Source organism: Peromyscus maniculatus, chromosome 8 (genome assembly GCF_049852395.1).
Source record: "Peromyscus maniculatus bairdii isolate BWxNUB_F1_BW_parent chromosome 8, HU_Pman_BW_mat_3.1, whole genome shotgun sequence".
Lineage (NCBI taxonomy): Eukaryota > Metazoa > Chordata > Mammalia > Rodentia > Cricetidae > Peromyscus > Peromyscus maniculatus.
Window position 1 is genome coordinate 36,306,599 of NC_134859.1, and position 27,757 is coordinate 36,334,355.

Below are 27,757 nucleotides of genomic sequence, written 5' to 3' on the forward strand. Positions count from 1 at the left end.
GATACTGCCAATTAGTGGGGCTCACCAATCTGTACTTCCACCAACAGTGTTTTTGAGAGTGTCAGCTGTTCCATGTCCTTGCCAACATTAATACCGTCATTCTTTTTAAGTTTAGCCATTCCAGTGACATAATTTCACAAAAACCATGACGTGTTATTGTTAGGAAGGTCTGACTTACAGAGAAGAGGACCACGCAGGGGGAACACTGTCCCACATCACATGAGAAGTGTGAAGCAAGTATGCAGCAGCTGGGCTTTGCGAGTCCTGTGCATCTGTGCTTGTGTGAACCTGAGACTGCTCACACCTGGGGACGTAGAAATGGCAGTGCTCTTATTTTACTACTGCTCCCCCACAGTACGGGAGATTGAACCCAGAGTGTGCTGGTTAATGACAACTCGACAGGATCTAGAATCACGTAGGCGGCCAGCCTCTAGACCAGTTCTCAACCTGGGGGCCGAATGACCCTTTCACAGGGGTCACTTAAGACCATCCTGCATATCAGACATTTAGATTACAATTGTTATGACAGTAGCAAGATTACAGCTATGAAGTAGCAATGAAGATAATTTTATGGTTGGGGTCACAGCATTAGGAAGGTTGAGAACCACTTCTTTTAGAATATTGTGGGTCATCAGGAGTGTCCCTCCAAGAAGGAATGTTTTATCTCTGAGGACATTGGTACCCAACCACTGCTTAGCTGAGGTGCTAGCCTCTGGCCTAGAACACACCAAGCATCTACTTATCGTCTGCCTTTTGGGTGGAGGCCTAAGAAAGGGAACATAAACTGAGTTCTGAGCTGCAGAGTAGTTTTGATTGAGTTATTGGTTGGGTTGGCTGATTGAGACAGGGTCTCATGCATCTCAGGGTAGGCTCCAGCTTGCTGAGAGTAACCTTGAACTTCTGTCTTGACCTCTCAAGCTCTGGGATCAAGGATGTGCACCACTGTTTCTCATTTGTATAGTGCTGGAGACTGAGTTCCAGGGCTTTGTGTCTGTTGACGAGCACTCTGGCAGTTGAGCCAGTCCTAACCCCAAGGTCCTGGTGTGATTTTGTTGTGGTGGTTGTTTTGTTTTAAATGTGTGTGTGTGTGTGTGTGTGTGTGTGTGTGTGTGTGTGTGTGTGTGTGTGTGTGTCTTAGTTAGGCTTACTATTGTTGTGATGAAACCTCATGACCAAAAGTAACTTGGGAGGGAAAGGACTTATTTGGCTCTCAGTTTTGTATAGTAGTTCATCATCAAAAGCAGTGAGGGCAGGAACCTTGAGGCAGGAGCTGATGCAGAGGCCATGGAGGATGCTGCTTACCGGCTTGCTCCTCATTGCTGACTTTCTTACAGAACCCAGGACCACCAGCCCAGGGGTGGCACAGCCCACAATGGGCTGGGCCCTTCCCCATTGATCACTAATATAAAAAATGCCTTACAGCCGGATCTCATGGAAGCATTTTTTCAACTGAGGCTCTCTCTTCTCTGATGACTCTAGCTTGTGCCAAGCTGACATAAAACTGGCCAGCACAGAGTGTTGCCTGCATATATGTAAGTGTAGTAACCACCTGCAGAGGCCAGAGAGGCCACGGAATCCCCTGAAACTGGAGTTACAGGCAGTTGTGAGCCACTCAGGTCAACTAAACTCGACCACTGCAAGAGCACCAAGTGCCCGTGTGTGTGTGTGTGTGTGTGTGTGTGTGTGTGTGTGTGTGTGTGTGTGTGTGTTGTGGTTTATGGACACAGGGTTTCTCTCTGTGTAACCGTTCTGGCTGTCCTGGAACTCACGGAGATCCACCTGCCTCTGACTCCTGAGTGCTGGGATTAAAGGCGTGCGCCACCACCGCCCGACACAGCAGCAAGTGCTTTTAAGTGCTGGCATCTCTCCAGACGCCAAATCCCTTTTAAAACCCACTGAGAAAGCTGGTCCTCACAGGAATCTTTCTGTGGACCCTTGACAGCAGGGAAAGAGTCTCTCACTAAGGCAAATCATCTCCAGAAACAATGTGTCACAAACAACTACATTTCCCAAGTGCCCTGCCCTACGCCCAGGCTCTCATTTTACCTGGAGGTTGTATCCCAGGGAAACAGGTATGTGTTAGAACTTGTCTGTAGTACTTGAGGGGTGGGTCTGTGCTCTGGGCTGTCATGGTATGCATGTTGGAGCCAGGGCTCTGTTTTTCAGTTGCTGCTGAGAAAGTATGTCCTCTCCGGCTTTGTTTCCTTCCTCTCTAGCAAAAGGTTTGTTATTTCCAAGGCAGAGTCTTTGAGTGTACTCAGGTTGCTCTACAACTCATTATATAATCCAGGTTTGACCCCAAACTGCTGATTTTCCTGCCTCTCTTCCTGAGTGCTAGAGTTCTATGTGTGTATCATCAGACCTGGCCAAACAAGGAGTTTTGATTACTCGTATATGGGGAGAATGAAGGATGACACCTCAGCCTCCTCAGGGCTATCTTTGGAACACACACACGCAGACTCCATGGAGCCAGTTCTTTCTGATGTAGGCTGACAATTACTAATAAACTGGGCGAAGATGCATCATTCAAGCCTATACCCTGCAATCCTGCAGACATCTGGCTCTCGAGCGGAGGTTTCCAGGGAAGGTAGGGTTGATTCAAAAAGTGTGGCACTGATCCAGTCTTTTCTGATAAATACAATGGCTTCTTACTGGCAATGCATTATCACTGAGGCCCTACTACAGAAGTTTATCCTCTTACCCTAAGCTTATGAAGCACTTTGGGTAATTTAAAAGGCAGGAAACCTGTTCCCAGGTTAGATTAATTACACTGAAAATGGACTCAGCTGCTTTTCCTTACAGTAGGCCAACTATTTTCTTATTCACTTAAAAATATTTTTTTTAAAATTCAGGTTCTTTCTATATAGACCTGGCTGACCCAAAATTATGTAGACCAGGCTACCCTTGAACTTAACTAAGTGCAGAGGATGACCTTTAACTTCTGGTTTTCCTGCCTCTGCCTCCTGAGTCCTGGGATGACAGTTTATGGGGGTGTTAGGAATCAAACCCAGGGCTTTGTGCATGCTGGGCAAACACATCACCCATTGAATCACATCTCTAGACCCAGAGAATAGACTTTCAATAGACTATGGTGGATGAGCTGAAGTGCTGTGTCTAATTCATTGCAGGGGGAAAATTAGTATGTGATACATGCCTGTGAATCCATAGCCAAAGAGCAGAAAAAAGTATAAAAGTCACCCAACTTTTGCCCCAGCTGCTTAGTTCCATTTCTTTTAGGCAAACAACTTCTTGTGCATCTTTTGTGAAATAATTTGTATCTTAAATAGTCTAGATGTGGCAAGGATTAAACCCAGGGCCTGGGCATGGTGAGCTTTGCCCCAGCACCAAGATCTCCATTTTCTCTTCCAAGCATCTCTTGGTAATTCTAATATCAGAGGCTCTCATACATTCAGAAAAACATACACCTGTTTTGTGCCAAGCCCTGTGCTGGGATCTTAGGCTAGCTGTATGAGCCAGCACTGCCTAGCACCGTTTAAGATGCCCCCTGCATGGAGGGAAAGGCTTTCTCCAGTGGGCCTTGCCTAGGAGGCCCGAAGCAGGAGCTGTGAAGGGCAGGCAGGGCTGCAGAGGAAAAGGCTGAGAACTGTGGGCCTTTCATCTCCTGGCATCAGCAGTGGCACCTGGCAGACACTGGATACCACAGCCTGCAGACAAAGACCTGGTAATTGAAGCCACTGCTTGGCCTCTCTGCCCGGTCCTGTCCTGGAGAAACTGTAGTTTCTGGTTTCTTCAGGAGGCCCCGTGTGGAAGTGTCTTTTGTCTTTGTGGTGTCTGGAATACCATCACGTGCTCGATGGCTAGATGAGCTGGGCGCCTTGGTGGGGACAGTGATGCTCCCTAGACACAGGAGGGGAGGGCAGGGCAGGCAATTGCACTCCTGACTGGGCTGAGGCCAGATGGGTGCTCTCAGGCCTTTCCCTTTACTTCAAAGCTGTTTCAGCCTAGCGACCTTATCACAGCCTTTTGTGAGCTGTCCACACAGCACATTCTGTTCAGGTTGGGCTTGACTGTCCTGGTTCACTACTGGAGTCCCAGACTGGCCTCACCTACAGGGCCGAGGGAGGCCATGGTTACCCAAAGAATGTCTCTATCCTCACTGCCGTTTCGATGTTTTCTCTTTCTAGGCTTGGAGCTTCACGGCAACAATGGCTATCTGAGGTGTGGAAGCCTCTTCAGAGGTCGAAGATAGGAAATAAAGGTTAAAAATATCCAACAAGGTAGTGCATGCCTCTAATCCCAGCGCCGGCACCCTGGAGTCAGGCAGATTCAAGATCACATCCAGCTTTGTCTAAATAGTGAGTTCCAAGCCAGTGTGGTCTATATAGTGAGACCGGTCTCAAAACAAAACAAAACAAAACAGAATGAGTTATCAGGCTTGTAATCCCAGAGCTGGAGGTGGAAGATCACGAGTTTTTAGACCAATCTGGGCTACAGAGTGAATTTATGGCCACCCTGTGCTACACGAGACCCTGTCTCAAGAAAACAAACAAAACCCCAAAAACCAAAACACAAAAACAACGAAAATAAAGCTTTTAAAATCAAACCAACAGGGTGTACTAAGTCAGGAGTATCCCGAGTTCTTAGGCCTGAAGTGATCGACATGCCGTGAGATTTTTTTAAAAATTCAGCATCAGTGGAGTAAGGTTCAAGTCCCGAATCCCTGGTCGGCAAACACGACCTCACGTCTTTGGGTTCTTAGGGGAGTGACTAAGGTCAGGGTAAGGTGAATCCTTTAAGTGAAACACACACACACCCCTAAACCGGTTCTGCGGTTTGTTGTTGCCAGGCTTTTCAGGACTGGGGTCTTGCAATGCTGTCTAAGACAGCCCTGCCTGAAAGACCCTTCGGGTCGCGTGGGTACCCCCAGCCGGTGCCGGGGTCCGCCTTGAAGGAGAGCATGGCGCTCTTGAGGGCGGCGGAGGAAGGTGAGGGCCCCTCTCCTGCCTAGCCGTCCCTCCACCCGGTACTCCTCAGCGTCGCTCCCGGAGACCTCTCCGGTGCTCGGGGTCTGCCAAGCCGCTCTCCGCCTGCCGTCAGGCGATCGCAACGGCCGGCCCGGCCGGCAGTGTGACGTCACGAGCCCGGGGTCCTCGGCGCCCGCTTCCCGCTCCTATAAAAGCCGACGCCGCGCGGCGTTGCTGTAGTGGCCTCGTCCTCGGTGTTTCTCTTCTCCTCTGAACGCCGCCCGGCTGCCTCGGGCCCCGCGGTCCTGAGACCGAGCACCGTGAGTAGCCGCCCGCGAGCCGGACCGGGACGTGGCCCCTGGAGGGCGGGTGGGGTTGGAGCCCCGAGGCGGCTGTGGCCTGCACGAGGCGGCGGCGCCTCGGCCTGGCGTAGCCTGAGGCGCCGTGGGGCCCGTTGCCGACCGCGGGAGGCGCGAGTCGGCCGAGTCAGGCCTCCTAGGGCCGCGCGTCCTCCCGGCGCTCGCCCGAGGAGTGTGAGCCGAGCCCTGTGGAGGAGCCTGCTCCTCTGAGGGCGGCGTCAGTCGGGCCCGAACGCGGCTGCAAGGCCCAGGCGTCGGCCCGGGCCTGCCTCAGCGACAGGCTTGCCGCCCCGCGCTCCAGGCTTGGAGTGGGGGGGGGGGGGTTCCTGGTCGCTCAGGTGGCGGCGGTCGTTGTTAGACGGCTCGGTCTCTGGCTCCCCCTCTTTCTCCTGTATTGGCGCCACCAGATCCCCATTGGTCTTGCCGGTTCTGCCATCGAAACTGTAGGTGCAGACTCGATCTTTCTTGGCGTTTTGTCGTGCCCTGCAGTCTCTGAGCCTAACTACAGGAATAGCAGACCCGTCCGAGGTGTGTGACTTTTAGGAGCCCTCGACTCTAGAACTTGGGGTGCCTGGGTTTCTTAAGGGATAGTGTATGTAACACCCGCCCTTTGGGTCACTTCTAATGGAGTCCGCAGGTTTGGGGGACTTGCAGTTTCTCTTCAGAATGTCACTGTAGAATGTGTCTGTGGCATAGAACAATGCAGTCCCCTCCATCCTGCAGTCTAATAACAAGTGGCAGAATTTCCAGTCACCTGAAACAGGTTTGTTTTTAAAGTCTGGTGACCTAGAATTCTCTAAGTTGTTTAATTTCCAAGTCCGGGAGGGAGCTGGGAGAACTGAAGAAGGGTTTTTTGTTTTTTGTTTTTGAAAGCATGTCAAGTCGAAGTCTCATGCATTATTACTTAAAAATTTTGCACTCAATTCCAACACAACACCGAAAGTTAAGTCTAGGATTACAGAGTGCATTGAATTACAGATTAACCGATTACCTCCCTGTCATTTAATGAGATCCTGGCTCCCGTACAAGCAACCTAATACCTGAATTTGACTATGACTAAGCACATCTTTATTTATTGTGGATTGTTTCAAGGAAATATGGAATGGTGTTACTTTTAAAGTAATTTTATCAGCTACGTAGTTAGCCTTGTTCTGGAGTGTTCATTACAGTTCTAGGGACTATGAAAAGAACAGTGTTTTGCTATTAAAAACTAGCCTCCCTTTATTGTTAACTTTATTGTTGCCTTATCATAGGGTCTGCTGCTCTGGGCTTCTCTGTTCTGCATTATTGGCAAGCACTGAGTAACTTGGAGAAGCAGACATGTTTGTGAGTTGAAAAGTGAAATCTGATTCTCTCAAACCATGGATGAGTGAGAGCTCAGTATTTCAGTGGATGATTGTAAAACGCGATTCTGCCCCCTCACCCCACCTCCCAGCTTGTTTGCTTGAGGGATGGGGACAAGTGTCTGAGGAAAGCTGAATGAGTATTTTAGGAGATGTGTTGAGTCTTAAAGTGTTTGACCCTAAAATGGGTGCAATAATTATTTTCAATGCCAAATCCTATACTTTTGTGAAAATTCATATAATTTCTTAGTACAATCCAGATCAGAAAGCTTCAGAGGTACCTTCAGTTAGTACATGGTAACATTGAAGGATTGTGTCTACCTCAGAATCAGACCTAGAAGCAGAGACAGGCGGATCTCTGAGTTCAAGACTAGCCCTGGCTACAGAGCAAGTTCCAGAGCATCCAGGGCTACACAGAGGAACCCCATCTCAAAAAACAACCAACCAAAAAAAACAAAACAAAAAAAGAGTTGCATGTGAGTTTTAAAGAGGTCTTGAATTAATCCTCTTTTGGAGGAATGAGGGAGAACTCTGAAGATGATAATACATTGCTGCTTTTAGTTTTAGATTTGTTTGGTTTGGCTTTCCCTCAAATTCAAGTCATGTTAGGAGTTTTAGTTTGCTTAATTTTTTCATATATGAAATTATATTTTTCTTAATGACTCATATTTTATCTGAGTTGATGAGGTTTTTGGAGTTTTTGGCTGTTGAGTTTAGTTTTTGAGACAGGTTCTCACAAAACCCAGGCTAGCCTCATACTGCTTTCCTATGTGTCAAGAAGATGGCCTTGAACTCGTGATCCTTCTGCATGCCTAAATGCTGGGATTATGATGTGTGCATATGCATTGGCTCACTTTTGGGGCAGAGGGAGAGGACAGTGTTAGGCAATCATTATACTACTGAGCTAAATCCCCAGCTTCTTTGGTATTTTATTTTGAAGCAGGCACTTACTGAGTTCTCCCAGGCTGGCTTGAACTCATTATGTAACCTGGGCACTCCTTGAATTTATGATTCTCCTGACCTCAACCTTCCAAAAATTGGGCATTACAGGACTGGTTTCTCTATGTATTCCTGGCTGTCCTGGAACTCACTCTGTAGACCAGGCTGGCTTTGAACTTGCAGAGATCTTGCCTGTCTCTGCCTCCTGAGTGCTGGGATTAAAGACAAACACTGTCACTGCCCGCCATTTATTTTTAATAAATTTAAATATAAATTTCTTTATTTTTGTTTTGTTTTGGAGACAGGTTCTCATGTTGCCTAGGGTGAACTTGAACTTGACTATTTACTTGGGGTCTGAATTCCTGCCTCTCAAGTACTGACTGGATTTATAGGCATGTGCCACTATGACTTAAATGCATTTTGTTGTTGTTCTGTTTTGTTTTGCTTTTTTGAGAAAAGGTCTTTCTATGTAACCCTGGCTGTCCTGGAACTCACTATTTAGACCAGGGCTGGCTTTGGATTTACAGAGATCTATCTGCCTCTGCCTACCAAGTTAGAAATTAAAGGCATGTGTCACCATGCCTGGCTTAAAATGTATTTTGAACCGGGCAGTGGTGGCGCGCACCTTTAATCCCAGCACTCAGGAGGCAGAGCCAGGCGCATCTCTGTGAGTTTGAGGTCTGCCTGGGCTACCAAGTGAGTTCCAGGAAAGGCGCAAAGCTACATAGAGAAACCCTGTCTTGAAAAAAGGGGGTGGGGGGGTGGGGGGAGTATTTTGAAGCAGACTTTTTTATTGTAGGGAATTAGAGTATCTCAAACTTGGACACCTGAATAGTAGGTAATGAAAAATTAAAAAGGACTCTTCTAAATTTAAGCTCCTTGTGGGCTTTAGGGATTGTATTGATGTCTGCTTATATGTTTTCTTTTTCTTGTGTGTACTCTTGCATTTGTTTATAAGTGAGCATATCATAGTCTACTCTTTGGAGTAGTTTACTTGTTTTTCACTGGTAGATTTCACTGTAAGAAATTTGCTTTTGTTTGATAGCTTTGTTTATTTTGGATTGATTTCACTCAGGTGTGTAGGTAGTTAATTGTGGCAGTTAATTTTTCATATTGAGTAGTTATTACTCTGTGGGTGCATAAAAAGCATATATCTTAAAATTTCTGAGGGTTTGCTCAGCTGCCAAGCCTGATGACTTAAGCCTGATCCCTGGAACCCACATAGTGGAAAGAGAGAACTGCAAGTTGTTCTCTGACCTCTGCTTGTGTGCTGAGGTACATGCACACCCACACACATTCTGAAGTAAATGTCAAATACAGATAGCTCTTAATACCAGTTGTAAATTCAGTACTGCCTTTAAGTGGACCTTAGGGCTGATGTTTAAAGGAGCTGTAGTTGAGAATTTTGTTTTTATACAAACAATTATAGGCTGATTTGTGAAGAACTTAGAACTGTATAGTAACTCTTAAGTTACAGCTTCCTGATAGACTAGTTAATGAAATGTCTTGTGGAATTAATAGCTCTTACATTTCTTATTCAATGTATCCTTTTTAGATGCCTTCGATAAAGTTGCAGAGTTCTGATGGAGAGATATTTGAAGTTGACGTAGAAATTGCCAAACAATCTGTGACCATCAAGACCATGCTGGAAGGTAACTTTATGAAACCTTGGTGTGAAAGGGAGGGGGGCGGCGTGTAACTTAGGGTAGTAGCATGTAACCTGCAAGTATTATTAGGTTTACATGAGCCAGTCTGTTACAAGCTTGAGAGCAAAAGGGTAGTTTCCTTTCTGCATTGTATGAATAAAACCATAAACGATTAAAGTGTTGGGGTTTTTTTGTTTTTGTTTTTAAGATTTGTTAGGCATGGTGGCTTATACCTTTAATTCAAGCACTTAGTAGAAGTGGGGGAGTGGGGGATCTCTGAGTTTCAGGCCAGCTAAGATGACATAGTGAGATCCTGTCTCACAAACAAACAACATTTTATTGTGTGTGCAGGCATGCCATGTTATGCCAGATAATGTATTCCAGGAGTCAGTTTTCTTCTTTCACCTCTACTACTCCACCTTGTTGGGGTTTGTTGTTGGGTTTTTGCTTTTTGTCTTAAGACGGGGTCTGTTTATGTAGCCCTGACTGTCCTGGAACTCTCTCCAGGTTGGCCTCAAATTCAGGGATATCTACCTGTCTCTGCCTCCCATGTGCTGGAATTAAAGGTGTGTACTATTATACCTGGCTATGTTGCTGTTTTTAAGGTTTTATTGTTAATTTTGTGTGCGTTTAGATTATGCACATGCTTGCAAGTACCTGTGAAGGCCAGAGGCATTGGATTCTGCTGGAGCTGGAGTTAACAGTGCTTGTGAGCTGCCCAGTGTGGTGCCAGGAACTGAGCTGGGTCTGCTGTAAGAGCAGCCATTCTCTTGACCACTGAACCCTACCTCCCACACCCTTTGTGCCACTGCAATACACGTCCTTACCTCCTTGCCACAAAGAGTGCTGAGATTACATATACAAGCCTCGACATTCAGCTTCTTAAGTTGATTGTGAGGCTCAAACTCAGCTCTTCTTGAATAGCATGTACTTCTACCCACTCAACCTTCTTGCTGGTCCTAATGTGACTTTAAGTATGAGACAATGGTCTGTTCTTTCTTTCTTTCTTTTTTTTTTTTAATTAGTTTTTTGAGACAGTCTTCTCTGTGTAGTCCTGGAACTAGCTCTATAGACCAGGCTGGCCTTGAACTTAGATCACTTGGCCTCTGACTTCTGAGTGCTAGGATTAAAGGCACAAACCACCATGTCTGGCTACAATAGTCCATTTCTGTTTCAAATAAATTTAATTTACAAAAATCTTTGTTTTTTTCCTAATGATAAAAATCAAAGCACTTGGAAAGGGATAATGTTGCTATATGGCAGCTAAATAGAACTGCTATGGATTGGATTCTGTTGAAGGCTTTTTTAAAAGTCTACACCTGAAGAATCTTTTTAATTTTTTAAAAATTTATTTTCTGTGTATGACTGTTTTGCCTGCATGTGTGGTGTACTGTGTTCATGCAGAGGTCAGAAAGGGGCATGGGATTCCCTGGAACTGGAGCTGCTAGATGTGGGAGCTGGAAACCAAACAAACCCAGGTCCTCTGCAAAAGTAATAAGTGCTCATAATCACTGAGCTATCTCCCCAGTCTCTGCAAGTTTTATTATGTATCTCTGTGTTGTGTGTGTATGCGCATACCTCAGGACAACTTTGGGGAGCTGGTTCTCTCCCTCTGTTGTGAGTTCTGGGATCATTGGATCAGGTAGTCAGGCTTGCATGGCAAGCCCTTTTTATCTAAGGTGTCTTTTTTCAAACAAGCTTTCTTTTTTGTCTACTTGTCATCCTGACGAAACCGCTGCAATACATTTGTGTGATTGAATAAGGGTGGGATAAGACAATGGGTCCAGAAATTTTGAAAGCTTACTAGTTAATAGTAATAGTATATATAGAAAATGTACACACCAGTGTTTAAAATTGATGGGAGAAATAACTTAGTAAGAATATTCTCTTACTTATAAGTCCTGGGGTTTTGCATAGGAAAGGTCAGAAGCTTTTAAATAGTTGAAGGAAATAGAGAAATCTAGGTATAGTGGTCCATGTCTATAATGTTAGCACTTGGGAGGTTGAGGCAAGACCTTGGAATGGGTGTGGGAGTTATATATGAACACTAGCTATAAGCTGCTAAAAAGGTGAAACATGATCTTTGCTCTAATTTGCTTTACAAATTAGAAAGGGTGCCAGATACCACACAGAACAAACTGTCACTCAGTACACTTAGTATATTAGTAAAGCTGTATGCCACGTGATGCTTCAGGAGCATCTTGACTGGTGATATTCCATGTTTTAGAATGACGACAGTGTGTGGTACTAGTGATATATTACATTTTATATCCCATGATTTGGGGAAGTTACACTGAGGTAAAATGGATTAGTAAGGAAAATTAAGGTAGTTGTGGTGGTGCATTCCAGTAATTACAGCATACAGAAGATCAAAGCCAGCTTCTACTACATAGAAAGTTTAAGGCCAGCCTGACCTACATGAGACCTGTCCTCTCAAAAAAGGAGAATTGAGAGGCTGGAGAGACTTATCAGTGGCTAAGAGTACTTGCTGCTCCTGCAAAAGGCCCGAGTTTGATTTTCAGCATCCACATCAGACAGCTTACAGCTGCCTGTAATTCCACTTCCAGGGATCTGACCCCCTTTTCTGGCCTGTGTAGGCACAGCACTTACACAAGTACAACCTCCCCACCCCCACATAACTAAAAATAAAATAATTTTAAAAAAGAAAGAATTGAGGGGGCTAGAGAGATGCTCCAGTGGTTAAGAGCACTGGATGCTTCTCCAGAGGACCCATATTCAAGTCCCAGCACCCACACAGCACCTCATAGCTACCTGTAACTGCTATTCCAGGTCATCCAGCACCCTTTCTGGCCTCCACAGGCACCAGATGTGCAAGTGGTGCACAGACATATTCAGACAAACACCCATCCACATAAAATAAATAAATGCAGTTTTTTTGTTTTGTTTTGTTTTTTGAGACAAGGTTTCTCTGTGTAACAGCTCTGGCTGTCCTGGAACTTTGTAGACCAGGCCTCAAAGATCTGCCTGCCTCTCTGTCTCCCAAGGGCTGAGATTAATTAAAGACATGAGCCACCACCACCCAGCCTACATACAGTTTTTAGTAGCTGTCTAGATGGTATAGGAATGTAATAATGTAATTGGTAAAGATGTAAATGAATTTGAGAGGACGAGAATTGAAAATGACTTTGAACTTGAATTGTGTTGGAGATTCCTTCACGGGAAGAGGGAACATTTCTAGGTGACTGGAGTGCTTACTGATTGCATAACTAATAGAGGTGGAGTTGGCTTTCTCTTCCCCTTGCATTCCTGGGGACCAAACCCAAGGCTTGTGTATAACTAGACAAGTGCTTCACCTGAGGTAGAGGACTTGTAATGCTGATTGCAGAGGATATGTCTTCTTTGTGAATGACTTTTTAAAATAAAAGCTGTGGACACCCTCTCTTTGGTAATTGATACGTGTCATGTGGCACCTGAAGTCCTATATTTTGGTAACGAACATTGTAGATCCCTTACATTACAAGCCTGTAAACTCCTAGTCATAGTTTATCAAGTACCTATTAAATGAAGGAGTATGAAATGGTCACAATAAAGAGAAAGTGATCCAAGTGTCTCTGTAAAGGTAAGTAAATAACCGACAGCAAACTTGCTCCCTGAATACTTGTTTTGGCAATGGAAGTACTTACTTCCATCTTAGCGGTTGTTTGATGTGTTGATCTGTCCTGTGGTGATTCAAAGAAGCATTTGCCAATTTAAGAGCATTAGTTATCTGGAAACACATACAGACCAGCTTTGATCTCAGAAGTAAGTAGACTGTTACATAGCAGTAGTTAAAGGAGTCTTTCCCTCTGTATCCTTTGTGGGCTCAAAGCTGCATGGTTTCATCTGAAGTACCTGTAGCTTTTAGGATTCTAGCCTCTTGAGGTCTGGAGTTCTTGAATTTGGCTTCTTTCTTAATGGTTTTGTTTTGTATCTACATTGTTTCTGGGTAGTTTTGTGTGACTTTAAAAAACAAAACAAAATTCTTAAACTCAGGGTAATCCGAAGTAAAAATCTTGATATGTATACATGTGGATTGGCTTATTTATTCAAGTCCAAGATGTGGTATCAGATACAGGTGTCCATCTTCCAGAAGTCCCTGAAACTAAATAGCTTAAAGGAATGTATTTTGCTACTTTCATATATGGTCCTAAAGAAAAAAACCACTGCTCATCTAAATACTAGAGAAGCAATTCTTTGTAGCCATCAGGACCTCTTATTACTTAAGCTTCTTCCAAATAGCTTTGTATTTAAACAAAGGTAGTATTTTTTTATGTTTTCTTACAATATCAATATCTGTTACCCAAAGAAAAATTTTACAGTATAGATTCTCTTAACAGTACTTTTGGGGGGTAGGGGAGTACGGTGGGGCTTATATATGAAACTTGAGGCTTTGCTTTTTGTTTTGTTTTCTCTTTGTTTGCTCTAAGGTGGGAAGGGGTCTAGGACAAGTATTGGCGTTACTGGGAGAGGAGATGATCTACTCTTTACACTCTGCTGAAACTTCAACTTCTTGTAAAGGACCTTAGTGAGTGCCTTGTGCTCAAGTGCATGTCAGTTTTGGTTCTCATCTAGATTTGCAGTACCTGAGGGTTGACCTTTTACTTCTTGTTTGACTTCCAGGATATACGTTTTTTTTTTTTTTTTCATGTATAAGTGTTTTGCCTGCGTGTATTTATATACACTCTGTGCATGCATTCCCTATGGAGGCCAGGAGAGAACATCAGATTCTCCTTGAACTGGAGTTACAGACTGTTGTGTAAATTGATGGAGAGGGGAACCCTGTAAAGTTGTTGATTGCAGTTGTGTAATGGCTAAGGACTGTGGCAAAGAATCTCAGGCTAAGGATATCCCCAAAGAGTACTTCAAATATAAGAAAGAAAGAAATAAAAAATTTGACTCATATTAAAAAAGAGAAAGAGAATAGGATTCAGCTTTTCCAGATTGTTTCTTAGTTATCCATACTTCATTGAATCACCAACAGGTATGTGCCCCCATGCCCATCGGTACTAGATAGTTTTATGTCAGCTTGACACAAGCTAGAGTCAAAAAGGAACCTCAGTTGAGAAAATGCTCCCACCAGATTGACCTATGGTGGGGAGGTCAGTTTCTTGATTAGTGATTGTTGTGGGAGGGCCCAGCCTGTTGGGATCTGTCTCACCTCCAGGCAGGTGGTTCTGAGTTGTATAAGAAAGCTGACTGAGCCAGCACTCAGAAGGCGGATCTCTGTGAGTTGGAGGCGAGTCTGATCTATAGAGAGAGTTCCAGGACACTCTGGGCAGTTACACACAGGGAAACCGTGTCTTGAAAAAAAAAAAACAAAAAAAGGGAGGTGGGGGAGAATGCTGGCTGAGCAAGGCAGAGGAGTAAGCTGGTAAGCACTGACTTCTGCTTCAGTTCCTGTCTTGAGCTAGACGTATAAGATGAAATAAATGCTTTTCTCTCCAACTTGCTTTTAGTGTTTTATTTATTACAGTAGAAGCCCTAAGCATGTTGTTACAGAGTTGAGAAATAATGGCTTCTCTCTCCTGGTTTTCTTAGATTTAGGAATGGATGATGAGGGAGATGATGATCCTGTTCCTTTACCAAATGTTAATGCAGCAATTCTAAAAAAGGTAAGTTATTATTTCATTCTTGTTTTTCTTATTTTGGCATTGGGGATTGAATTTAGGGTCTCAAACATACTTAATGTATGTTCTGATACTGAGCTACATCCCCAGCCCAGGTAAGATCTTTTTTGGGGGTAGATTTTGTTGTTTTATTTCTTTGGTTTGCGTTTGTTTTGTTGTTATTGTTGTTTTTGAGACTGGGTTTCTCTGTGTAGCCCTGCATGTCCTGAAACTTGCTTTGTAGACCAGGCTGGCCTCAAACTCAGAGATCTGTGTGCCTCTGCCTCTTGAGTACTGGGATTAACGGCTTCTGACACCACTGCCAGGCTTGGTTTGTTTTTGTAAAGATGGGATCTTGCTTGATACCTCAGACTGGCCTTGAACTAAGAAGCACTCCTACTGCTGCCTTGTGGGTGCTAGAATTGCAGGCACGTACCACCATACCTTAAGGAACTTAGCTTTTAGTCTTTCCATTGTTTCTTTATGTAAATGAGTAATTTGGTTTTGTTTGTATGTGGTATGTGCACACGTGTTTTGGATGTCTCCCTGGAGCCTGAGGAGGACATCAGGTGTCCTGATGTATTACTTTCTCTATTTCCTGGTTAACCAACAAGCTCCCCACCCAACCCCACCCACCACAAGCACTAGGGCTTCAAATGCATGCTGTCTCAACTTTTTTATGTAGATGCTGGGTATTCAAAATCAGGTCCTTATGCTTGTTCAGCAAGCACGCTTACTGAACTATCCCTCCCCACCCAGCCCAGCCCTACATTTTGTCCTTAATATATATGAATATAGATGTCTTGCCTTCCTGTATGTGTGTGCCTGGTGCCTGAAGAGGCCAGAAGAGGGCATCAGATCTCTTGGAATTGGAGTTACAGATGGTTGTGGGCTATCATGTGAGTGCTGGGAATTGAACCCATGTTCTGGAGTAGCAGCAAGGTGCTCTTAACTACTGAGCTCTCTCTCCAGCCCCTCTGATTTTTTATTATCATTATTATTATATATGGGTGTACAAGTGTTTTGTAAGTGTACTGTCTGCATTCAGTGTCTGCAGAGGCTGGGCGACAGAAAATACAGGCAGCTGTGAGCTGCCCATTGGATGGGTGCTGGGGACTGAAGCCAGGCCTCCTATAAGAGCAGCAAATGCTTTTAATCTCTTGAGTTATCTGTCCAGTGGCTTGGTTTCTGGGAAGTTTGTTTTGTGTTTTTGAGACAGAGCTTGCTATATCTCTCAGGCTGGCCTGGAACTCAGACTCTTCCTGCCTTATTCTTCCAACTACTGGTTCCTCTACCAGTTTTTTGTTTGTTTTTAACAGAGTCAAGTGTATTGCTATGAATGATTTGATTACATCTAATAAGATGTTTCATCCTTGAAAGTTAAAAAGATTATTCAAGCTTTATTTTATCTTTCGAGCTTGGCTGTTAGAGGATGTGCCTGTAATCCTAGCCTTAGGAGTGTGGGTTGGTAGCAGGAGGATCAGGAGTACAAGGTAATCAGCAGCAACTAGCAAGTTTAGGCCAGCAAGATAGCTTAGTGGGTGATGCCTCTTACCGCCAAGCTTGCTGATCTGATTTGATCCATGAATCCATGTGATGGGAAGAAAGACCCAACTCCTGCCCAGTTGTCCAACCTTCCTGTGTGTGTGCAATAAATAAACTTTATTTTTAAAAATTGACTCTTAACTTCTTGTTAGCTCAACTTTTGGCTAGTTCTTATCCCAGTGTAGAATTGATGCCCCTAGCATTAAACTGAAAGTCTTGTAACAGAATGCCAGAAGAATTTGTTGTTGTAGGTCATTCAGTGGTGCACCCATCACAAGGATGACCCCCCTCCTCCTGAAGATGATGAGAACAAAGAAAAGCGGACAGATGATATTCCTGTTTGGGACCAAGAATTCCTGAAAGTTGACCAAGGAACACTTTTTGAACTTATTCTGGTATGTGAATGTATAAGGTCATTCTGTTGTAGAGCCTTCACCACTTAAAGGATTGAATTTGCTAGGTGCATTGATCCTCAACTATGGATATTCCCTGGACTCATGCGGTGCTATACATTAGTAATTACATTAAATGTAAATGGTCCAAGAACTTTTGAGAGGTAGAAATGTCAGGTTAGATAAAGTAAAAGTCTCTTTTGCTGTCTGTGTGAAACTTACTTTAAGTAAAGAGGCACAATTAGAATTAAAGGTGGAAAAAGAGTATGCTAACACAAATAGAAAGTTGGAATGGTTATAGTTTTGAGCTAAAGAGGGCTGTTTCATAATGATAAGGGGATTGACTGATTAATAAAGTTATAAATACCTACCTAGAAGCAGAACTTCAGAAAGTGAAAAAAGTAGTGAAATACAAAGGTCAATACACAGTGGTGCGGTCATACCAATTCCAATATTGGGTCTCAGTAATTATCACAAGTGAACAGAAAACCAGTTCAGGAACACTATTGAACAGCTTGTCTTATTTGGCATATAGGATGTTACATTTAATGACAACCATATAAATTCTTATCAAGATAGACCAAGTTATGAGCCATAAAAGTCTCAGATTTAAAAGTATTCAAGTTATACAAAGTATGTTCTTTGACCTCAATGATAGAAGCATAAAAAAATGTCTAAAGCTGGGTGTGGTAGTGTACACCTTTAATCTCAGAATATAGGCAGCAGAGGCAGGTTGAGCTCTGAGTTTGAGGCCAGCCTGGTCTGCATAATAAGTTTTAGGACATTCAGGGCTACATAGTGAGACTTTGTCTCAAAATAAAATCTGGGAAAAAATTTGCAAATATTTGAAAATTGAGGAATTTTCTAGTTATTAAAAACCAAAGAAAAATCTTAAATTAGTATTTGTAACTGAATTGAGATAAAACAATGAAAATTTAGGATAAAGGTAAAGTAGTATATAAGAGAAAAGTTAGTGAAAAGTGAAGTTAAATTGAAAGTAATTAGTATTAAAGGGAAGAGAATTTCATAGAGTTCATTAAAAGAGGTATCATTTTAAGCTCCATTTGATGTAGATTGTTTATCACTCAAACATTCAGTACACATGACTAAAAACCAGCTGTCATTTACAGGCTGCAAACTACTTAGACATTAAAGGTTTGCTTGATGTCACATGCAAGACTGTGGCCAATATGATTAAGGGGAAAACTCCTGAGGAGATTCGTAAAACCTTCAATATCAAAAACGACTTTACTGAAGAGGAAGAGGCCCAGGTAGGTAGAACACAGCCTATTTTTGATTACTTTTTAAAAAGAAACTGGAACCCAGTAACAAGAATGGATGCCTATACCGGCATCAGTGGTCACCTTTAGTCCCAGCATAGTCAGGCAGATCTCTGTGAGTTCAAGGCCAGCCTGGTCTACAGAGTGAGATCCAGGACAGGCACCAAAACTCCATGGGGAAACACTGTCTGGGAGAGGGTGGTGCAGGGAGGGCGGGGAGATGCCTGTCATGAATTCTTGGGCTAGGGCTACAGCTTATTAGTGCACTTACCTAGGATGCCTTGTAAAATGCCTTGATACCAACCAGGTGTGGTGGCAAATGCCTTTGATCCCAGCACTTAGGAGGCTGAGGCAGACTGTGAGTGAGTTCCAGGACATCCAGGGCTATACAGAGAAACCCTGTCTGAGAAAACAAAGAAAACCCAATAAGAACAACAAAGGTCTTGATACAGAGGGGTAATGTGCACCTCTGAGTCTTCACATTCTGGTCTGTCTCTGAATCTAAGTACTTAGATGATACTGTTCTTGAAGAGTTTTTAATTTTTATTCATGTATGTGAGGATAGTGGCCAGAAGAGAGCATTGGATTCCCTGGAGTTGGAGTTACAGGTGGTTGTGGGGTAGGAATTAACAGCATTCTTAACCTCTGAGTCATGTCTAGCCTGATACTCTTTTTTTAAAGATTTATTTATTTATGTATTTTATGTATGTGAGTGCTCTGTCTTCATGCACACTAGAAGAAAGGAATCTGATCCTATTACAGATGGCTGTGAGCCACTATGTGGGTGCTGGGAATTAAACTAAGGATCTCTGGAAGAGCAGTCAGTGCTCTTAACCGCTGAGCCCTCTCTCCAGTCCCCCAGCCTGATACTATTATTTTATAAGCATAAGAAAAATGGATTTTGAACCAAGGGGGTTCTTCATTACCAGATTGTAGATTTTTACCTGGGACATTTGTACAGGCCATAAATAGCTGGCTTTAGAAAGTGGAGCCTGATAATATAAGAGTGGATGAGTTTAGTTTGCTTGCCAGCTTAGGAAGTGGGACTAGAGCTCCCAATTGTATTTGCTGTTTGAAGATTTACAATGGGAGCCCAAGTCTGCTCTTACTTCACCTGGTATTTTCCCAGCTTTCCAGCTGCCCTTCTCACATCACAGAGGCTACTGATGGTATAGTATAGGTGGTCCTTAGCCATCTCAGAAAAGACCACTCAAGGTACTTCCTTGTCTGTCTCTTCTAGGTACGCAAAGAGAACCAGTGGTGTGAAGAGAAGTGAAGTGCTGTGCCTGACACTGTAACACTAGAAGGGTTGTTCCAAATGCTAGTTGCACTGCTCTGTTTATAATTGTTAATATTAGAGAACAGTAGACAAACGCAGCCTTGTCCTCACTGCATGTGTAGTTCCAGTACAGATCTGACCTATGGCTGAGTTTCTTCTATGAGCAGAAGTTTCTTTTTTTTTTTCTTTCTTTTTTTTTTTTTTCATTACTCTGAATAAAACTGAACTTTGGGTTCTCTGTGGAAAGTGGCATTTTGGGCTTTCCCTCTTTCTGTAAAGTGATTTCTGCCTAATTCATTGTCCATTTAACTTCAGTGAGCCTTTCAAAGTTGGCATTGTAAATAAAACAATGTATGAGAAGTATTCTGAACTAGAATTAACAAAACATGATCTTTGTTCATGAGTCGGAAACTGGAACAAGGCAACTTGAAGTTAATGTTGGACTCGGGTGGTTAGGTTAGGGTGTCTCCCAGCCTCTCTGCTGCTGGTAAGCTTGTATCCAACGGGCTCTCTCAATTGGATCTGAGGACTTGTTTTGTCTTGTTTCCCCCCTTAATTTTTAATCTTTTCACCTTTGAATATGTTCGGTTTACTACCCAGTTTGGTTTGGGAGGGAGGCTGTAACTAGACAATTTGTTAGCTTTTCAATTAAAAAAGACACTTACTTCATGTGGTATGTCATCTTTTTATCTCATTGTTCCCATGTGGGGAAAGACACTACTTGCATGTAAAAAGTAATTTAATCTTTAACATTAAAGTGTATGGCAAAACTCAGAAAACAGCCATCCTAAGTGCAAGATGCTTTTCAATAAAAAGTAATACAATAGGTAGTAAACAGTTGCTTTTGTGGATGTAACTGTGTCTCTTCACTTAACAGATGAATTAAGTTTTGTTATTTTTTAATTGAAGAGATTCTTAGGCAATTTGCTTTCATTAGAGGCTATTAACATTTATGTGGTTACTTGAAACCAATGCATAGTCCTTTTTTCCTTTTTACATTAGAATACTTCAGTTACATTTTAATTTTTAGTTTATGTGTGTACATGCACGCTTGGTGTACACACCGTGGCACACTTGTGTTGGTCAGAGAATGACGTGTGGTAGTCAGTTCTCATTTGCCACCTGTGTAGCCCAGGGATCAAGCTCGGGGTCAGACTAGGTAGCAGGCACCTTTACTTACTGAGCCATCTTGTTGGCCTGCTCCCCCTCTCCCACCTTCTTAAGCATTGCTTAGTTCCTAAGACATAGACCTGTTCGGCACTATTTCTAGCTCCCTTTATGGTAGAAAGGGTTGTACTTTTTTTTTTTTTTTTTTTTTTTTTTTTTTTTTTGGAATACTGAGGATTGAACCTAGGACCTTGTACATGCTAAGTGTTCTTTCTGCATCTGAGCTACAGTCCCATTTATTTTCTGCACAGAGAGAGAAAACTGTAACATATGTCATATCTTGTTTCAGACTGGTTCTGTCTTGAGTGTCATTTGAAACCTTTATTAAAATGTAAAAATATAGCTGGGCCATGGTGATAAAAGGTAGAGGCAGGCGGATCTCTGAGTTCGAAGCCAGCCTGGTCTACAAAGTGAATTCCAGGACAGCAAAGACTATTACACAGAAACCCTGCCTCAAAAAACCAAAAATAAAAAAATAAAAATATAATGTCTATGAGATGTCTGAGTAGATAAAAGCACTTGCTGCCAAGCCTGATGACCTGAGTTTGATCCCAGGAACTCATAAGATGGAAGGAGAAAACCAACTCCTGCAGGGGCTCTGCCACTCGAATGCATGTAGATGTAACCAACCGTCTTATTAAAATAAACCCAGAACCGATGTAAAAGAGAAAGCCGAGAGGTCAGAGCTCAGAGCTAAAATCTTACCTCCTGCAGTGCTCCTACCTCCCTGAAAGAGAGCTACTTCCTGTGTGTCTGTCTTTAAATAGTCTTTCTGTTCTGCCTTCTCATTTGTTGTAAACCCAAACACATGACTGCCTCATCACTGCCTGTAAGTACAGCCCTCCAGGTCTTAAAGGCGTTATGTTTCCAATGCTGGCTGTATCCCTGAACACACAGAGATCTGCCTAGCTAGCTCTTTTACCATGTGCTGGGATTAAAGGCGTGCGCAGCCGCCGCCGCCGCCGCTGCCACCACGGCAACTGCCACCACCACCACCACGCTCTTGCTATGGCTCTAATAGCTCTGACCCCCGGGCAACTTTATTAACATACAATGAAAATCACATTTCAGTACAAATAAAATACCACCATACATGCATGGCACAAAAACATGCACACACATACTTAAACATATATGTGAAAATGAAACAGGCCAAAAAGTATATTTATTATCTGGAGTTCTTTTAGAAAGATCATTGTCTCCTGTGGTTATTCTCAAGAAATACCGTTTTCCCCCATTGTGTTGGTTCAGTGAGGAAGGAAGGCAACAGTTTAGTGTTAGCCAGCGTGTTGTACTTGCCAGTTACTACTAAAATAAACACATTTACCCAGCAACCCTGTTTGTGTCAGGAAAAACCCAAGTCTTCGCTAAAGCTCTATGATTGCTGAGATATATACCATGTTTATAAAGCAAGTGTCAACTTCTAGGAAAAAGAGCCTATGATCCTTTCTTGAGACGAGGCGCTATTGCTGTGTGGCCCAGGCTGATCTCAACTCATGGACATAGCACTCTTACCCAGCATCTCCAGTGGCTGGAATGGGGGGTGAGGGCTTTACATCACCTGGTGTCATTGTTACTTTGTGAATTAGTAAGCTCAGGAATTGAGAATGGCACCAACAGGGACATCACTGTCTATTCCAAAGATGGGCAGAGGATGAGAGTTTTTTTTCTCCTTGACTTTGAAAGCTATAACCTAGTCTTTCTTGCTGCCCGTCTGTCTTAGATATGAGTCTCACTATGTATTGTTATACTGGCTTGTATCAAACTTCCATCTCCCAAGGAGCTCAATAATCTCAACATGATCCTTACTTTTTTTTTTTGCTGTTGTTGTTCTGGGTAGCCCTGGCTGTCCTGGAACTTGCTCTGTAGATAGACCCTGCTGAACTCCTGCCTCTGCTTCCTGAGTGCTGAGATTAAAGGTGTGTGCCATAACTGCCCCGCTTTCCCCCCCTTTTTTTGAACATTGGCTTGAAGTGGTATGTGAGGCTGGAGTCTTGCCTCCACTGCTCTATATGGCGCTGAACAAGTTGAAATACAGTACCTGCTATGATTTTAGTCTTTCCATCTTTTTTTTTAATGATAATTGATCCAGGATTTGGAGGCCACTGATGGCAAGGCTTACCTTAATTTCGCAGTACTGTTCATGCATTCAGGATCAGAAGTGAGAAACCCCATGAAGCAGATGAGTTAGGCACAGAATGACAATGAGGGGAAACTGCTCATAGCCTTGGTATTTGAACCCAGGGTTTTGTAAATGTCAAACACTCTACCAACAGAACTACATCCCCAGAACGAAGAACAACCTTCAGGCTTAGTTAGGAAACTGCCTTTTGTCACCAAAGAGGAAAATGTTTGGCAGATTGGTGATTGCCAGCTAGGACTGAAGAATGTTATGTCTGCACCCATCTGAAGTACACAGCTGCCACCTACAGTGCAGTGCTCTTTAATGCTGCACACTCTGTGACAGTTGTTGGTCTGTCAGCCTTTAGTTTGTTACCTATAACTGTGTGTGCAAACACGGACATTAAGGAGCTCGTATGAAGGTCGGAGGACAGCTTGGGAGAATCACTTCTGACCAAATCAAGCTCAAGTCATCACTTTTTTTTTTTTTAAAGATTTATTTATTTATTACGTATACAGTGTTCTGCCTGCACATATGCTTATAGGCCAGAAGAGGGCACCAGATCTCATTACAGGTGGTTGTGAGCCACCATGTAGTTGCTGGGAATTGAACTCAGGACCTCTGGAAGAGCAGCTAGTGCTCTTAATCTCTGAGCCATCTCTCCAGCCCTCAAGTCATCACTCTTGGCAACATTCTTTACTCGCTGGTATTACAAACTTGTTAAATTCTGAGAGTCTGAAGAGCTTCCCCTCATTTTGTCTGTATCTCCCTTATGTAGCCAAGGCTAGCTTCCAACTCAGTGTGTATCATCATTTTCTTCTGTGTTTACCTCCCAAGTACTGGGATTACAGGACCAGAATCCCTGGGGAACTTTAGGAAAGCTCTGAAGAGACTCAAAACTTAACATTGCCTTCCTAACTACGGAGAAAAGAAGTCTGCTCAGCTTTATGTAGTTAATTTGGCATCTTACATTCTTCTTGGACACATTGGACTGGCAAGTAGGATTTAATATAGCTTTGCAATTCTTGCCCCTTCTATCTATTTTCCTAGGAACAGATAACAGGAAAGAACAGAATGTAAGGAGCCATCCCATTTCTATTTTATTTAGGCCAGGCCTTCCTATCACTGCTCATTGTTTCCTGGACAGAGATAGGGAGGACTTCAGAGCCAAAAGGAAATTTTGATACAGGTGTAGCTCAGAAGAGTCCAGTCACTGAGCTTGGAAAAGAGGGAAACTACTGCCTTCAAACCGGGAGACACTTGCAGGCCCTGATCGCGTGCTGGGCTCCACTCTCAATGTATCCATTCAGCCTAGAATAGGAAGCAGCTGCAGCAGAGGAGAGCAGTTAAGAATGTACTGCAGGCAAGTCTTAAGTATGCCAGCTGTCATGGATCAGAAAGACTGGGGGTATCCTGTTTTCTAATGTCTCTGAAAGTTGGGTTGGTTCTTGGCTGGCTGTGTGAAGAGATTGGTATAATATTTGAAGTTGAATTAAGTTTGCATTCTCAAGTCCTTTAAAACCTCCATAGGTCTTAGGAATGTAGTGTTGTGTTGTGATTTGGGAGGATTCACATTTTGTTTTTGGAATCTGTTTTCTAAAGAGTTATTCTGATCCTAACAAAGTTGCCAATGTGTCCTCCCCACCACACACACCAGCCCTGCACCCTACAAAGAGTGTATTGTTCATGTACCCAGTGTACTCTTAAAAAAAAAAAAGACAAACCCGACATGCACCTGGTAAGAATGTATTTTTTTTTCTTCTTAAACTAGGCCCACAGCCACAGCACAGTTCTTTAAAATGGGACAGGTGTTACTTTAGCATCTTCCCAAAAAGAGGAAAAAGTCCAGGATTGCAAGTTCCAGTGGTCTACATAAAAACTTTGGGATGTAGATCCAAAGAAGTTAGTAGCATAGTGTACTTTACCATGGTGAGACCTGCATGTAAAAAAGTAGTCATCATTCAGACTTCATAGGTCTTATATGAAATTGGGAGAAAGTGCCTTAACAGGCAGTCCTTGGAAGAAGAGAGTGAATAGAGTGCTGTTAAGTCTTTGTGTAGGGAGCTAGAGAGATGGCTCAGCAGTTAAGAGCACTGGCTGCTCTTCCAGAGGTCCTGAGTTCAATTCCCAGCAACCACATGGTGGCTCACAACCATCTAAATAAATCTTGAAAAAAAAAAAAAAAGTTGTGTAGGGCTTTCGTGATACCAAATTTTAAGACGGCATTGCTTATTTTCCTTGAAATAAGCATGGATTCTCTTTTCTCTCTGCCCTTAGAGGAAAGCAGATCCTGAATACATTTCAGGTTGGATTGTCCTGTGTCTGGGATGGCAACTGCCAACTCACTGGTGCACAAGGGTGCTGGGGAGTAGGCTGGCCTGCCTTGCTTGAGTGTCAAGGAGTAAGAGTGGAGCTTGGAAAGTGAGCTCAGACGTGGTCAGACACAGGCCCCTGGAGGAGGTGCTGAGAGTGGTCAGGCCCAGGCCCCTGGAGGAGGTGCTGAGAGTGAGTTTTGGTTTTTGCAGCTTGGCAGTCTTGGGATCTTTGTACACACTAGGGAATACACTCCACATTTTGTGACAGCTAAGAAGGAAAGGAACATTAGGTGGGCACTGTTAATTGAAACAGCTTACTACTCACGTCTGTGAAAAACAAACCCAGTAAAAAGTATCTTTATTCTCATTTTAAAAAGTTTTTCTATGATAATGCATTAATACAAAAATATTTTGGATACTACATCAGTTTTTTTTCCCCTCCTTTTTGAGACAAGGTCTCTATACAACCCTGGCTGTCCTGGAACTCAAGAGAGATCCACCTGCCTTTACCACCCAAATACTGGGATTATAGGTGTGTACCACCACACTCTGCCAGTCTTTTCAACACTTGTAACACTATACTAGAAACATGATCTTTGGATTGAGAAACCAGTGGCTAAAAGTAGGAACTAAAGGCTTTTTTTTTAAAGGTGTGTAGAATACATGAATAACCCCTTTTCTTTGGATTCAAGCTATATACAGTGAATGAAAAAAAAAAACAGTTAAAACAAACAAAACTTGTTTTTCAAGGCTCAAGGTTAAGTTTGGCTCAAAAAGGATTTCTAGAATGTGGCAAAGAACCATGTCCACTAAAGAGGTCTTATGGGCTCCTTGCTTTGGTTGTAACAGATCTCTTCCTGCAGCCCCATAAAGTGAAGCTGGCTGGCCAGTTCTAAATGCCGAGATGGGCTCTGGCTGTTGGGGATTTGGGATTTGCCCACGAGCTGTGACTCAGCTGACATAGATGAGCTGGAGATGGAACTGGGAAGGGTGCACACTGTGTTTAGGCCAACTTCAATTGATTGACTGTAGTTTCTAGGGCTGGTGAGTTTCTCAGGAAAGACGTCCCAGTCATTCTAATTAAAGCTGGGTACTGTCCACCAGTGGGGAGGGTTGGTGCCTGGGGTGAACGGCCTTAAACTTCACCTATCCCAGTTCCTCCTCTTGCAAGCTCCTGAGAACACATAAGAAGCTTCCTCTGGCCCAGCTTAGGAACAGCAGCTGTTACTTGTAAACAGAGCTTCTCAGCTCCTTAAGAGAGAAGCGTTATTATTTAGACTTGTGTGGCTGGTTACCAACCACGAAGTCATCTTGTGTGGTAAACCAGGTATTCTTGGTCCAAGAAGTACTGGCATGGGGAAAGTGTGGCAGAGGGCAAGAGAAGCATCTGGGGAGAAGGCAGCTGGACTCAGTCAGTCCAGCTCATCTGACCTGCAGCAAAAGAAAAAAGAAAAAAACAAAACCAAAACCAGTAGGGGCTTCGAGCTAGCAAGACATGATAAAAAGGTGTGGCTGCCACGGGCACCAGGCTGCCCTTTGGAGACAGCTCCACAGATCTTATCCCTACCCACTGAACTGATGGCCTCCAGTTCAGGGAGTCGTTAGGCGGCCTTTGAAATCTTCAGCACCTTAGAGAGGACCCCTAGCTGGTTCCGAGTGATCTGGTCTTGCTGCCTCCTCTTGAGTTAGGGGTGGCCCCTGGAGCAAGCCAGGCGTCCTGTGCATGCTAGGCTGCCTGTCTCTGAGGTTCCTGTTGCTGTACCTGGGTACTCTGCAGGGTGCTGCTGTGCAGGCTCTTTGGGGACTCAGAGGCTGGAAGAGGGAGAGTTGCAGAGCGCCCTGAGAAGGTTGGTGCTGGCTCCGCTGGGCTAGCAAGCAGTTCTGTGGGGAAGTGGGGCAGCAGAAGATACGAGGGTGAGTCCTGGGGAGCTGGGGACCGGGGGCAGCCTAGAGCACTGTCATCGGAAGGAACGGGGCTGGGGCAGCGGCCTTCTCCGGGTAAGTACCGAATGCATTTCTTTTTCCTCCTAGGAATAGTGAAGAGAGTTATCTGTAAACAGAGGGTGAATCCACAGTCACACACCACAACCAGAAAATGGCTGTCCTTGAACTGGCCTGGCTAACCACTTTGTCCTGTCTGTGGACTGGAAACTATGCCCATTCCTTCAGCCCCACCACTTGGCCCAGACCTAGGATGGGTGCAATTACACAGAACAGCCACAAGATGGCAAGAGGAACCTTTTATGGGTAGGCCTGTGGGCTTCCTTCTGTTTTCCAGGGGAACTATCTCTTAGTCTGGATCCTTGAGCTACTGCTCCATGTATACTTGCAGAGATTAGATCGGCATTAGGTCAAGGGACCATGATGCTTGTGAATAATCTTGGTTCTCACAACCAGGCTAGTGGAAGAAGAGCGTGGTGACTGTTGCCTACTAATAACTAGCGCTCTGGGCATCCTTGTTTAGGACAGGGTCTCCTAATGCAGTGCTGCCTGGCCTGCCTCAGCCCTCTGAATGCTGGGGCTACAGGCGTACACCCGTCCCCAGCCATAGTTTGTCTTGAGCAGCACAAATGGATGGGATAGGACCTCTTCTAGGAATGGAACCTCCATTTCCTATTGTGAGCACACCACACACACACACACTTCTTTCCTTTTCTCTTGAATGCTTCTCTCCTCCAGCCTCTGTAACCTTTCTTGGTGTTAACAGGTACAAGATGGCAAAGTCACACACAGCTTCCTGGTGATCAGACTATTTCTAGAAGTCTCTGATATCATCATTTTGCCTTTCTTAAGCAGGAATTTAATTTTAAGGAAAAGGGGGAATTTGTAGACCTTAATC

At 43.7% G+C, this 27,757-nt stretch overlaps 2 protein-coding genes and 1 long non-coding RNA gene across 15 annotated transcripts in view; 2 read left to right on the forward strand and 1 right to left on the reverse strand.

Moving 5' to 3' along the window:
- Positions 1-5,042: 5,042 nt before the first annotated feature.
- On the forward strand, positions 5,043-19,983 carry Skp1 (S-phase kinase associated protein 1). Of its 4 annotated transcripts, none has more exons than XM_006991331.4 (6): positions 5,043-5,245; positions 9,122-9,218; positions 14,751-14,824; positions 16,615-16,758; positions 17,886-18,026; positions 19,276-19,983. In XM_006991331.4, exons 2-6 carry the CDS (start codon positions 9,122-9,124, stop codon positions 19,309-19,311), a joined length of 492 nt encoding a protein of 163 aa, XP_006991393.1. In that variant the 5' UTR covers positions 5,043-5,245; the 3' UTR covers positions 19,312-19,983. The 4 variants fall into 4 exon arrangements, with proteins under 4 accessions (XP_006991393.1, XP_006991394.1, XP_042139916.1 ...); XM_006991332.4 differs by lacking the exon at positions 5,043-5,245 and adding an exon at positions 5,737-5,812; XM_042283982.2 differs by lacking the exon at positions 5,043-5,245 and adding an exon at positions 6,015-6,047.
- On the forward strand, positions 9,228-12,773 carry LOC143274571 (uncharacterized). Its single transcript, XR_013053263.1, has 2 exons — positions 9,228-9,652; positions 9,737-12,773. It is a non-coding gene; the product is annotated as an uncharacterized LOC143274571 (long non-coding RNA).
- Tcf7 (transcription factor 7) overlaps positions 19,485-27,757 on the reverse strand; it is a 35,932-nt gene continuing 27,659 nt past the window's right edge. For 2 of the 10 annotated variants that reach the window (XM_016009611.3, XM_016009612.3), the window contains one exon: positions 19,485-26,945. In XM_016009611.3, the coding sequence (XP_015865097.1) occupies positions 26,645-26,945 (301 nt within the window). In that variant the 3' untranslated portion in view covers positions 19,485-26,644. Of the gene's footprint in view, positions 26,969-27,757 lie in introns of all 10 variants that reach the window. The other 8 variants (XM_006991327.4, XM_006991330.4, XM_006991328.4 and 5 more) reach the window with 6 other exon arrangements.